General features: G+C 51.7%; 1 protein-coding gene across 2 annotated transcripts in view; it reads right to left on the reverse strand.

Annotated features, from left to right (window-relative positions):
- HCK (HCK proto-oncogene, Src family tyrosine kinase) overlaps positions 1-13,580 on the reverse strand; it is a 45,354-nt gene that overhangs the window by 22,685 nt on the left and 9,089 nt on the right. The window contains exons 1-3 of one of the 2 annotated variants that reach the window (XM_075527792.1): positions 4,825-4,941; positions 576-615; positions 122-221 (exon numbers count right to left, since the gene is read on the reverse strand). In XM_075527792.1, the coding sequence (XP_075383907.1) occupies positions 122-221; positions 576-615; positions 4,825-4,941 (257 nt within the window). Of the gene's footprint in view, positions 1-121; positions 271-575; positions 616-4,824; positions 4,943-13,580 lie in introns of those variants that run through there. The other variant, XM_075527793.1, reaches the window with a different exon arrangement.

Consider the following 13,580-nt stretch of genomic DNA (forward strand, 5'->3'; position numbering starts at 1 on the left):
CCACTAGGAAGTCTGCGTCCTTGCCGGTCACGACCACCCTGGTCTAAGAGAACCTTTTCCTGCATGAAGGTGCAGAGGGCAGCGTGGGACATGTCTTGCAGGGCAACGGAGGGGCACTCACTCCTCCAGCACCACCATCTGGTCCCCCTTCTGGAAGCTGAGGTCTTCGCGGTGAATGGCCTCGTAATCATACAGGGCGACCACAGTGACATCCTCAGGACCTGCAGGGAGGGGAGGCACATGGGAGGGCGGCCCAGCCACACACCCAAGCTTGAGTGTCCCAGATCCCCGTGCCCAGCGCCCAGTCCTGGGCCCACTGAGACATCACGGGGTAAGCCAGAGACTTGACGTACTGGCTGTGACTCTCAAGTCGAAGGGGTGGGGGCTGGGGGGGGCGTGTTTTAGTCAGATGGCTGCCCAAGATGTCAGAAGTACAGCAGTCTTTCTTTAGGGGCAAGTTAGGGGCTTTTCAAGGGAGGCACTGACTGGTTGGGATTTTTGCCTCAAGCTTGAATGGAGAATCTAACCTTCTGCATAATTCATGACTCTGCCCAGGCTGCTGGCCGGACACTTACCCTCCGAGGCCCCGTGCTGATTGCCGCTGTTGTTAAACCCCTGCGGGGAAGAAACAGGAGGCTTAATTCTGATGACGTGTGCAAAGCCACAGACACCCAAGAGCCTCTCCTCCCAGTCCTGCCCGCCATGGGAGGAAGCCCAGAGAAGACTGGGGATGGGCCCCAGGTCACACGGTGCACTGGGGCAGAGCCAGCACAAGAATCTAGGCCGCCATCTGGTCCCCTCTCTTTGGACATCCTGGGGGATGCTGGCCTGTCGTTTCCCCTCTGCAGACTGCAAGGGAATGGCCCAGATTAGCATTTTCCAAGCTGCCTTTGAAGAAAGGGTGGTGGCCTCTCTTTCTCTCAGGAATAAAGGCTCCATGATGCATATGAAGCAGCCTCAGTACCCTGGCTGAAGGGAATCCAGGTCTCCCCTGTGGTGCTCTACACAGCCCTTATGAACTCGAGGCTGGCTGCATCCCCAACACCACTGGACCTCAAAGAGAGATGGCTCATAACAGTCATTCACACCCCAACATACATCCTGTGGAAAGAGCCCTGGAGGTGGCGTGTTTACGCGTTGGCTGCTAACCGCAAGGTTGGACGTTTGAAACCACGAGAGGCTCCTTGGGGAGACAGTCGGGCCTTGCTGCTCCCATGAATAGTTCCCGCCTTAGGAACTCACAGGGCGCAGGTCTGCCCTGTTCTCTTAGGCCACTCAGTCGGCATCCACGGCGGTGAGCGCAAGTCATGTGAGAATAGCTCGTTTTGCCGAAAGATAAATATATACAGATCACATTGATGCAACACACACAGACAGGGTCCTGAGTATTTCCTGTGGACACACACTACATGCGTGTAAAGGGTAACCCAGGTTCACTGAAAACAACAACAAAGAATCCTTGTCAGGGTTCACATGAGCCTCAGAGCCGTCGACAGCTGTAGGGAAGGCTGTGAGTTAGTGGTGAGTTGTATCTGTAACTGTATTTGCTTTCATTTCAAGGAGAATGTGCTGTATCCTATGTGTTCTGACGGGATTTTTTACACACAAATAATACACCTTTGAAGTTTGTTTGCCAACTGCTTCCTTCCCCTGGGAGGTATTTTTTTGTAAGCAGCAACTATGTGATGTTGTCACTATATATTTAAAAAATCGACATCGTAGACTTAGAAAATATTTCCCAAAGCAAGGGAGCTGCAGGGAAACAGAAGTTGAAGGCGCGTTATTTGTGTAGGAATAGGGTACCTGTGGTAGTTATGTAATCTCCTGTCAACGTGAGGGTCTTGCGCCCGAAGGGGTGGAGTTTAGCCTGTCAATCAGGTCACAGCTTGCTGACTTTATGTGGAGGTGCAATGAAGATAATTAACTCACTGGAGGCCAGTCTCTCTCTCTGCCCTCCCTTTCCTGCTGAGGAGCCATGCGGAGATGCTTCCACGGCCACGGATCCACAAGGCTTTTTACCCACCCGCCAGTGATCTCCCTGAAACTGGCATCATTGTGTGTGCTGCACGCATCTGAAGAGGAACTCATGGGCTAATATCGAACTTACAGACTTGATCTGGACTGGGCTGGGCGGTTTCCTTGGTGCACAATTCCTTCTTGATATAAAGTTCTCTCTTACACATTTGTGAATGCCTCTGGCTTTGTTTCCCTAGTCAACCTGGACTAACACCATCTCCATTATTTTAAAGAAACAGGTTTGAAACATTAAGAAGGACCTGGATTTCCAGTAGAGTCACACAACCCATGACAAAGGTTCCCAAAGGCTCGAGGTCAGGACGACCCTGTGGCAAAGGGCCTGTGATGCCCAGGGCTCCCCGAGCCAACCTGATGCCAAGACCAGTTCTCTGAGGACACCTGCTGACTTACTGCCGGACTGACATCCTGCCGCACAGGGGCAAGAAGTAGCTGGTAAAAGCAGCCCTGGTCTCTGACACGCAGCGAGGACCACCAAGAACTGATGGGAGAACGCCCTCTGCTACCGCTGGCAACGAGCCAGAGGCCCCGAAAATGGAGGAACCGAGCTCCCTCACTACCCACACCCCCACCCAGAAAGGGCCTGGGGCCATGCAGGCTAGGAGAGGGCAGGTCTGGTCATGGGGTCGGGGGAGTCGTGTGTGGTCAGCTTAGGACGTCACCAGTGGGAGAAGTTCAGGTAGTCACCAAACCAAATAAACCAAGTTCATGGCCAGCAAGTCCATGCCGGCTCATAGCGACCCTATAAGACAGGGTAGAACTGCCTCTGTAGGTTTCTGAGATTGTACCTCTTTATGGGAGTAGAAAGCCTCATCTTTCTCCCAAGGAGTGGCTGGGGGTTTTGAACTGCTGACCTTGCATTAGAAGTCCAATGGGTAACCACTACATCACAGGTTCCATAGATAGAGGCTGACAGAGGAAGGGAGGTGGCTATCCTCCTTGATAACCAATTTGCAAATGTAGTCCTGTTCTAGACATTGTGCCAGGAGAAGGGAAAGCAGCAAGGGGAGAGACCAAGAACGCGTGTCAAGAGAGTGAATGAGAGAATGTATATGTGTGTGTGTGTATGTATTGGGAGCTGGGTCTTGGGGAGAGGTGTGTGTGTGTGTGCGTGCGCACATGTTGGGGAGCCAGTGGCACAAGAGTATTGCCTTCCATCTCTACAGGTGGCTGTTGGGCAAAGGACGTGGCAGTGGTGGACGTGAGACGAGAGGTAGGTTAGGGACTGGGGAAGAAGTGTGGTGGTTAGCGGGACTGCACGTCTTGACTGGAGAAAGGGCCAACCAGGAAAAGGTGAGGCCGTGTGCAAAGGCAGCGCACAGGGGCCGCCACCCCCAGAGCACCCAGAGGAGGGGACGGGCGAAAGGGCAGCCGAGCAGAGAGAGCTGCAGCCCTGGGGTAAGACAGACCTAGTTCTACCGCTCTCCTGCGGTGTGACCTCAGGGAGCCATATAACCTCTCTGAGTCTTAGTGACCCTCACTGTAAAGTGGGCTAGCTCCTGCCCCATGGCCTTTGGTGAGAATTAATGACCCAGAAACACGTCCCTCCGGTGCCTGGAACAGACGAGGTATCAGACGAATGGTGAGAATGATTGTGGCGGGTCCGGCTGTGACCAGCACTGCTGTCAGCAGGCCGATGTCCCTGGAGAAGGATTTCATGCTTGGTAAAGCGGAGGGGCAGCGAGAAGGAGGAAGGCCTTCGAGGAGATGGAGGGACGCAGGGGCTGCAGCCATGGGCTCGGACATGAGGACCACGGTGAGGCTGGCACAGGACTGGGCAGTGCCTCCTTCTGTTGTAAGCAGGGTCGCTCCGAGTCAGAACTGACCCGACGGCACCCAACAGCAACAGCAACAACAACAACAACGTTGCCATTATCACTATGAGGCTGCTTCCAGGGCTAGCCCCGTTACGGTGGCCACTGCTGAGTTTCTAGTATTGCTGGTGCGGCGCGTGTGGCTGCAACTATTTCTATTCTTACCACACCGGCTCTGCTTACCACACGACTGCTGTTCCCAACATCAGTGTTTGTTTGGCTTCTGCCTCTGCTACTCTGGCCCCTGTCACAGCTTGTCCAAGCTTGGATCCTGGTCCCACTCCTTACTGACCGCTGTGGCCTAAGCAAGTGATTTGTCACCTCTCTGGGCCTCATCTATCAAATGGGCATCATGAACAGGGTGACTGACAAGAGGCTCTTGTGAGGAGTAGAGGGTCAGTCATTGTAAAGTGCTTGGAACTGTCCTTAGTTCATGCCAGGCTCTGTGTGGGCACAAAACAGGCATGGCAACTTAAAACAAAAACCACACTCGCTGCCGCCCAGTCAATGCTGACTCATGGCAACCCTGTGGGACAGGGTGGAACTGGCCCTGTGAGTTTCTGAGCCTGACTGTTTACAAGAGTAGAAAGCCCCGTCTTTCCCCCGCAGAGCACCTGGGGGTTTCACAGGTTGGACCTTGTGGATCGCAGCCCAACAGGTAACCCCTACACCACCAGGGCTCCTCTTGAGGTCAGGGCATACCTCCTATTTAGGCTCCTACCCCGGCTACTGTTCCCGCTGAGAGTACTGTTGGTAGACTTCACTGTGTTGACACGACTGTTACTGGACCTGTTACTGTAGGGTCACGATGAACAGCCCCGCTGACACGTGTACTCTGCTCGGGGCCTGGTCCTTGAAGCTCAGACTGATCAGCTGAGGCCTGGACCCCAGCAGAGACAGGGACGCTCTGGCTCCAGACGCTCAACACAGCTGTCTTCCTGGTACACCCAGCCTCTGGCCACCCGTCCCTACTCACCCTCTTGCCTGCAGACGTGGGATCCGGCACATACGTGGGGCTCTGCTGGGTGGAGCTGGGTTCCTTCTGGGAGGCCTTGCTTCTAGACAGGAGGAACTTGGACTTCACGCACCCCATCCTGCAGGGGGAGAAGGGAGTGAGCTCCTCCAGGACTCTGCCTGCCCCAGGCTGGTGCCACCCTCTGCCTTAATTGCCCCCACCCAAGCCAGCCCCACTCCCCACTCGCCCCCACCCTCATCACTTCTGGGCTTCCCCGAACCCATATCTGCCAGGCCCAGTGCAGAGGGGGCAAGCTGTCACGGTCACGTGTCCCAAGGCCAAGCGTGGCGAGCCGTGAGTTCACTCAGGAAGTGTGGGGGCTTCAAAATGCTTGTGAGGAAAATGAAGGAAACGATCATGGAATTTCTCACACGTGTGTCTGAAGCCCGTTAGTACGTCAAGACCCAAAAGCAGAGGGGGAAAAATAGCTGATAACCAAGGACTCAAATAGAAAGTAAATGTTTAGAAAATGATGATGGCAACATATGTACAAATAAGCTTGATACAACTGATGTGTGGATTGTTATAAGAGCTGTAAGGAAGAAATAAATTGCTGTAAGAACCCCCAATAAAATGATCTTAAAATGAAATCTGGGAGGGGGGAGTGTTTAAGGACAAACTCAAAGACTCACTGCCATGAAATTAAGTCAATGCTGACTGATCATGAGCCTGCAGGGTCAGGTAGAACGGCTTCTGTGAACTTCCCAGATTGTCACTCTTAATAGGAGTAGAAAGCCCTGTCTTTCTCCCAAGGATCTGCTGGTGGTTTCAAACTGCTCACCTTGTGGCTCGAAGTCCAACCTGTAACCACTAAGCCACCAGGACTCCTTCATAAATCAAGAGGAGCTTAGAAATCCGAGTGGGTGGCGGGCTGCTGGCTCTGGGCCTCAGTGCTCGTGCTGACCCTCCTGTCCCACTCCCAAACCAAACTCACTGCCATGAGTCGATTCCGAGTCTCAGTGACTCGACAGGGCAGGGAGAGCTGCCCGGGAGTTGCTGGGACTGTCCCTGTGTGTACACGGGAGTAGACAGCCTTTATCAGCCCTGTCCTCCGGTTCTTCCTTCCTCATCACTCAAATGGGACCAAAATAGCATCTCCTCTGGGGTGTTGGGGGGTGAAACAAGACAGCCCCCTCCAGGGAGAAATACACAGCACAGTGTCAGGCTCAGAGCATTCAGCAAACAATGCCACCACATGACAGAAATGACCTCCGTGCCTTCAATGACAAGACGTGGCCCTCTTCACGTGTCCTTGGAAGTTGGCCCAAGTTCCCTCAAGCCCCTCCCTTTTTATCTTCTCTCATGCGTTTATTTATTCACGCATTCATTCATTCACTCAGCAAACAACAAACACAGCCCCATCCTGAGGCTCCTGGGGGGATGCTCAGCTGCTAACTCAAGGTGGGTGACTCCAGACGACCGGGGGGCACCCTGGAACAAAGGCCTGGGAACTCCCACGAAAACTCAGCCATTGTGGCAGGGATGACGCTATAGGGAGGGGCAGAGACTGCGGTCCATTGACAGCGCTTCTTCTTTCTTTAGGGGCCCTGGTGGTGCAGTGGTTGGTTACGCACTGGGTTGTGGGCTGCACAGTCGGCAGTTTGAGCTCTGTGGCAGAGAGACTGGGCTTTCTATGCGGTAGACAAGGATCGCCTTGAAGGCCACAGGAGCTCACTAGGAGTCAGCCTTGACTCTATGGCAGCGATGGTTCGGTTGGGCGGCACCGTGCTCACGGGCTGGGCTGCTGACAGCAAGGTCCAGAATTTGAAACCACCAGTCATTCCTTGGGAAAAGGATGGGGCTCTCTACTCCTATGAAGAGTTAGAGCCTCGGAAACGCACAGGGGCAGCTCTACCCCGTCCTACAGGGTCGAAATGAGTCCGCATTGACAACACAGCAGTGAGAGAACCGTCCAGCAGGGGCCTCTCCTCAGAGACAGCTCTCCCATACATCCGGGCATGTGGGGTGTGGTATCTATGACCATGTGGGAAATGGTAAACATGCAAGCCAGGTGTTAGCCTGTGGGTTGGACCCCTCAGAGCAGCCTGAAGACCTTTGTCCTTCTAGAACCCCAGCTATTAAAAGCCCCGTGGAGCACAAGGATGCAGTGAGGCCCACTGACTCTACACCAACTATCACTTTCTTTGTGGGAATAAGAACTCAATGTTGCCAGAGGGGTTGATTTTAAAAACACCAATCAAACCAAAATCACCCTGAGGAAGAAGGAAGCCCATCGGAGAAACACACACACACACACACACACACACACCTCCTGACTCAGCTTTGATTCTCAGTGGCGGCAGCTGGCCAGGTGACCCAGGAGAGGAGACTAAGAGAGTTGGCGACCAGCTTTCGGGTGCTGAAGGTGGGGCTGTGACAGGCTCCTTGAGACAGGGCCGTGGGGGGAGGTCTCTCTGAGAAGGTGGCTTGGACCTAAGGTGTGAGGGGCAATAGGAAACCAGTCATGTGACCCTCTGAAGGAAGATGTTCCTGGCAGAGGGAAGAGTGAGATCAAACCCTGAGGCTGGAACTTGAGGTATTGAGGTGCCAACAGAAAGTCAAGTATGGCTGAGCTGGGGGGCAGTGGAGAAGCCAGCATGGGGATAGGGGGGAGTGCTGGGCCGCCCCATCCGGTGGGTCAGTGAGACATTCGGATTTGAGTCTAGGGATGATGGGAAAGGGGACAGCTTTAGGCAGGCAAATGTTGGGATTCAATATGCACTGTAAATTATTCCCACTGGCTGCTGGGTAGAGCTGGGGCTGGGGGCTGGGGGTCAGAAGTAGGCACAGGGAGCCCCCTTGAGGAGGCCCACCCAGGCACCCAGGTATAAGCTGATGGTGGCCTGACCCAGGTGGGGACTGCAGAGGAGAGAGAGGAAGTGGACAGAAGAGGGGGTCACACTGGTGGGAAGGCTGAAAGACTTTGCTCAAGGGAGTAATTAAATTCAGGTCATTAAAGAAAACGCCACTGCCTGAGAAGAGGCAACACTTCATTCTAAAAGTGGCATGCAGTTTTCATCTCTTTTGGCCCAAAGCACACGCGCACTTACCCTGAAGGCACAGCACAATTAAACTGTTCTCCTTAAGCAGTTAGAACTCATACTTAGCTTGTTATGATAAACATGTGTTTGTAGTTTCAGGAGAAAAAAAAACCCCAAATGCTTAGGCTTAGAGGACTTACTTAAAAAAAAAAAAAATCAACATTCCTTTTGTTTACAAGGATGTTTTTGCCTCTCCTGGTGGGAAATGGGACCAATTTACCACCTACGGACTTGAGCCATTTTGGCTTCATTTGCCTTTGGTGAATAAAGTCAGGAACCAATTCAGACTCCTGGAGTGCTGCATCCTCAATCTGCAAACGGCTCAAGATGAATCCTTGCTTTGCGCTAGCCTGTGCATGGGTTGAAAGCAGAAAGCCACAGCTCTCTCTTGAGTTGTGATAACCACCCATAACCGGTCTGAGGAAGGAAACCAGGATGGCAATAGTCGGTCACCACTCACCTATTCTGAGCAATATAAGGTGTCCTGGGAAGGGCACTGCTGTGTGACAAAGGGTGGTCCCCCCACCTCTCTGAACCACCATCCTCCCATGGCTGTGAGCCTCAGAGTCCCAACCCCAGAGAAGAGCCCTTTGTGGTGTGTTGGTTATGTGATGAGAGGCTAGGCAAAAGCTGGAGGGTTGAAGCCACCAGCCACTGCGCAGGAGAAAGAGGTGGCAGTCTGTCTGTACAGACAACCGCCTTTCCTGGCCACCACATTCTAAAAAGTTGGCTTAACTGGGAAGAGAATATCCTACAAGATGGAGAAGAGATCAAAGAATTAGGGGGTACTCCCCGCCAAAAAAAAAAAACAGAAAAAAATGCTTCACTGGGCGGAGCTTTCATAGTGTGCATTTTCCCGCTAGGTGAGCATCTAGCAATTCGCTCTGAGTTAGTGCACTCAGTGGCGTCTCCTGGGAAGGTTCTCTCTGGTCACAGTGAATTTTTTTGTAAAAGCAGTTTTGCTTCAACCTCATTTTTTTTTTTTTTTTGTGATGGCCGATTTAAGAGAACAGCTTTGCCGCTGTGAAATTTTGTTTCCTGTTCGGGAAAAATGCCGCAGAAACGGTTGTGATGTGCAACACAGCTTACAAGGACAGCGCTCTGGGAAAAACTCCAGTGTACCAGTGGTTTTCTCGTTTCAAAAATGGAGAAATGTCGATTGATGACAAACCCCGTTCTGGATGTCAGTCAACTTCCTGAACGGATGAACATGTTGGCTCCTAGTGCATTGACCTGGAGTTCATTCCGCCAGGTCAGACAGTGAAGCAAGCTTTCTTTTTAGAGGTTCTGAAAAGATTGCCTAAGTGTGCAACAAAAACGTCGGATTTGAAAACAAAAACAAAAAAACGTCGGATTTGTGCCAGATGGAGGACTGGTTTTGCCACCACAACAACCCACCTGTTCATGCAGCGATCTCAGTGGCCCAGTTTTTGGCAAAAATAGCATGCCTGTCTTGCCCATGCACCTTACTCACCTGACCTCACTGTGTGTGACTTCTTTTGTTTCCGAGAATGAAGAGGGACATGGAGGACAGCGATTTGACAATGAAAAAGAGGTGAAGAAAAAAACAAGGGAGGTGCTGTCAGCCACCCCAACAGATGAGTTTGAAAAGTGTTGCCAGGAATGGAATCAGATTTGACAAATGTATGAAGTGTAACGGAGAGTGCGTTGAAGATGATAAGGTTGTTTTGTTAAAAAAGTTAAATACATAGCTTGGGGGCAGGGATTCTGTTTTGTTTTGGGGTAACCCCTCCTATATGCTGCTGCTGGTGATGGGGACAGGGCCGGTTACTGGGAGGTTTGATAGGTTAAGTTGTTGAATACGATGACCCGAAATGCAAACCCTCACCTAATTCACAATGATAAATCTGTTTATTTTAATTCAGATGGATATGAAAAAAGGGAGAGGGGGTAAACTTTAAGATGCCTATCATATATACTCAAGTATAAGCTGACCTGAATATCCACCAAGGCACCTAATTTTACCACAAACCTGCATTAAAAATGTGCTGAAAAACTCGACTTATACTCAAGTATATACGGTAATTACCATATATCTGAAAAACAGTGCCAGGAAAACAATGCATGCTTCCTCCAAACGTCTAGCCTCGATGACCACATATAACCAAAAGAATTGAAAACAGGAACGAGCTGAGACTGGCATGCCAGTGTTCACTGCAGTGATGTTCACAATAGCCCCAAAGTAGGACGCCAGTATCCTCCAACAGAGGGCTGGACAAACATAATGTGGTATGCCCAGCATCCAATCATAAAGAGGAATAACCTTCTGAGTCCTGCTACGACATGGATGAGCCTGGAAAACATTATGCTGAGTGAAATAAATCAGTTGCCAAAGGACAGTTAATATATGCTCCCCTTATATGAAATAGGAACCCAGGTGGCATCGTGGTTACCTGTTGGGCTGCTAACCTCAAGGCCAGCAGTTCAAAGACACCAGGTGCTCCTAAGTAGAAAGATGAGGCTTTCGACTCCCATGAAGGGTCACAGTCTCAGAAACTCACAGGGGCCGTTCTATACTATCTGAAGGGTTGCCATGAGTCAGCGTGGACTCAGTGTCAGTGAGTTGAGTTTTATGAAATGTCTGGAAGAGGCAAAGGCACAGGGATTAAAGCTTTAGTGGTGGCCAGGGGACCAATGCAAACCCCACTGACAAAGAGGGACGGCCCTGGGGGCTATGAATTTTGATGGAGGCAGACGCCCAGGTCTTTCTCTCACAGAGCAGCTGCTGCCCTCCAGCCACTGACCTTTCAGTTAGTAGCCCAGTCCTTACCCCACGGTGCCAAGAAGCTGCCTATTAGGGAGAATCACCTCCATTTTCATGGAGTCGATTCCGACTCATGGCCACCCCTGTAGGGCAGAATAGAGCTGTCCCTGTAGGCTTCCAAAGCTATAAACCTTGATGGTAGCTGAAAGCCTCCTATTTCTGCCTGGTAGGTTCCAATGCCGACGGGGCAGTGAGCAGCCCAGCACATAGGCCACCGAGCCACCAGGGGAGCCGTCATGGTCACACGACGTGGTGAAAGGAAGGGACGTCAACTCACTCCTACCGTTAAAATGGCTGCAATGGTCATGCTCTGCTTTGTCTATAAAAACGCACTGCCCCCGAGCTGAGGCCGACTCACAGCAACTGTACTGCAGACGGGAGAACTGCCTCTGTGGGTTTCTGAGATTGCAGCTCTCTGCGAGAGTACAAAGCCCCGTCTTTCTCAGAGGAGCAGCGAGTGGTTTCCAACTGCGGACCTTGCAGTTCGCAGTCCAACTCGCAACCAGTGCGCGACCACGCCTCCCGCTTCGTGTGTGTGTGTGTGTGTGTGTGTGTTTACAAATCTATTTCACCATAATGAAGCTTTGTAAAAAGCATCATTTTAACATGTAGGAAATAGAAAATGATTACGACTCAGCTACTTTGCTGTGGTGTTTTGGTCTTCAGGCTTCAGGCCTCAGGTCCTGACAGCTGACACTCACCTCAGTCAGTCACTGACAGCTCATCTCAGTCCGGACTTAACCACATCCAGGTGCTCATACATGTGTGTGGCTCAGACCACCGTAAGAGACAGTGCAAATATAGACTGTTTCCATTCTGTAGCACGCCAGAGTGCTATTCGGGTCTTGCTACTGCCTGTGTCCCTGGGGACTTCACGTGGTGTGGCATACAGCAGGCGCACACTACACATGTAAGGACTGGTCCCATGTTCCCAAACAAACAAAACTCATGCCATTGAGTCAATGCTGCTGCACGGCGACTCTGTAGGACAGGGTGGGACTGCTCCTGGGAGCGTCTGAGGCTGTAACTCTTTGCAGGAGGAGAAAGCCCAGTCTTTCTCCCAAGGAGCTGGCTGGTGGTTATGAACTGCCTACCTTGTGGACTGCAGCCCAACAGGTCACCAGTGTACCATCAGGGCTCCTTACCGTAAGCTTCCAAAATCCAGACTCACTGCCATCGAGTCAACACTGATTCATAGCAACTCCCTGTGGGTTCGCAAGACTATCACTGCTTATGGGAGCGGAAAGCCCAGTCTTTCTCCTGTGGAGCTGCTGGTGGTTTCAGAACTGCTGACCCTGCAGACCACAGCCACTACACCACCAAGCTTAGGGAGTGGCAAAGACACTCAAGGTCATGGGATATTTGCTAAGATACTTACTGAATGACAACTAACATGTGTGATATCGAACAATCTAGGAAATAAGCATGTTTGTGTATGTGTATTAGCATGTTTATAGAACAAGCACCTTACTTAGAATAATAATTGAGTGTAGCTTTAAAATAACAGGGAGGATTTGGGGAAAGTTAAAGAATGCTCCAAAGAAGAAGTGACTTCCCAAGAGGATTTGAGAAAGTCATGTTCACCCACAGGCAAAACAGTCTGTGAGTCAAGAAAGGCTCACTTGAAAGACAAGATTATCGAAGCCACGGGTGTGTCTGCTCCTGTCACTGAGGGCTAGAATAATCTCTGAGTTTCCCAGCAGCCAAGAGAAAAACAGAAATGTACCTGCTCGCCATCAAATCTTAGATAATACAGCAACTTCTCAATAGAAACAAATATTTGGAGGAGGGAGGGGCATGGACTTCAGAAGAGAATTCATTATGTAGCTGCACATGGAGAGGTAACCAGGGGCCAATTTCCCCAGGTGTGACTCGGCAGCAGCATCTGTACGGACACCTGGTTCCTAGGCCTGCCGGTTCCTGAATATACTGGGGGACTTAGAAACAAAGAACAAAGCCCCAAACTAGGATTTCCATCTGGAAGACCATAACCCAGGAAGTCAGGAGGAGGGCGCAGGAAGGTGGCTTACTGTACTGCAGTTGTACAGATGTTGGGGAGGCTTGGGAGCCCCACAGAGGACGGGCAACACAGAAGTTTGCATCACCCAGACCCCTCTGCAGGATGGAACTGCCAATGGCCTGCACCAGAGAGACGGGAAATGAGTCTAGAAGTGCACAGTGTGTCTTGCTACTCAGGGGACCAGCAACATGGGCATCTCGGGAGCTTGCTAGAAAAGCGGTCCCCCTCTCCCAGATCAGAATGGGACTGTGAACAAGGTCCCGGAGGTTCAGACGGCCTCTCGTTGAGAAGCACAACGTACAGCAAGGTCTGTTGCTCTTGCAGGCTCAGCCTCCCTCTCTTGTGGTCACAGCACCACATCTTCCTTTGGGGAAGTAGCTTGCTCTGACTGCACCAGGTTTAGGAGCAACCTCAATCAGGAGGTCAGGGATTGGCCACGTGATGCAGACTTGGCCAATCGAGTGTTCTGGCTACAGTGACCGGTTCTGAAAGGCCATGTGATCCCAGCTGACAGGATGAAAGTCAGCTCTAGGATTTGGGACTTTGCCAGCCCTCCTTTGGGCATGTTGTCCAGGGAGATTCCTCCCTGGAGAAGGACGTCACACTTGGGCAAATGGAGAGGCAGCGGGAAAGAGGAAGGCCCTCCGGGAGATGGACGGACACAGTGGCTGGAACAACCGTGAAGCTGGCTTTGTGGCACACGGGGTCACTGTGGGTCGGAACCGACTTGATGGCACCTGGCCACAGCCTAAGACTGGTGAGTGTTCCGGGAAGCCGGGATTTGAGCCCCAAAGCAATGAGCTCAAACACAGCAGTGCTGATGAGGCGGACACAGGCCCGGCATGGTCTGTTTGTGGGTCTTAGATTCTGC

This window comes from Tenrec ecaudatus, chromosome 12, assembly GCF_050624435.1.
Source record: "Tenrec ecaudatus isolate mTenEca1 chromosome 12, mTenEca1.hap1, whole genome shotgun sequence".
In the NCBI taxonomy this organism is placed as follows: domain Eukaryota; kingdom Metazoa; phylum Chordata; class Mammalia; order Afrosoricida; family Tenrecidae; genus Tenrec; species Tenrec ecaudatus.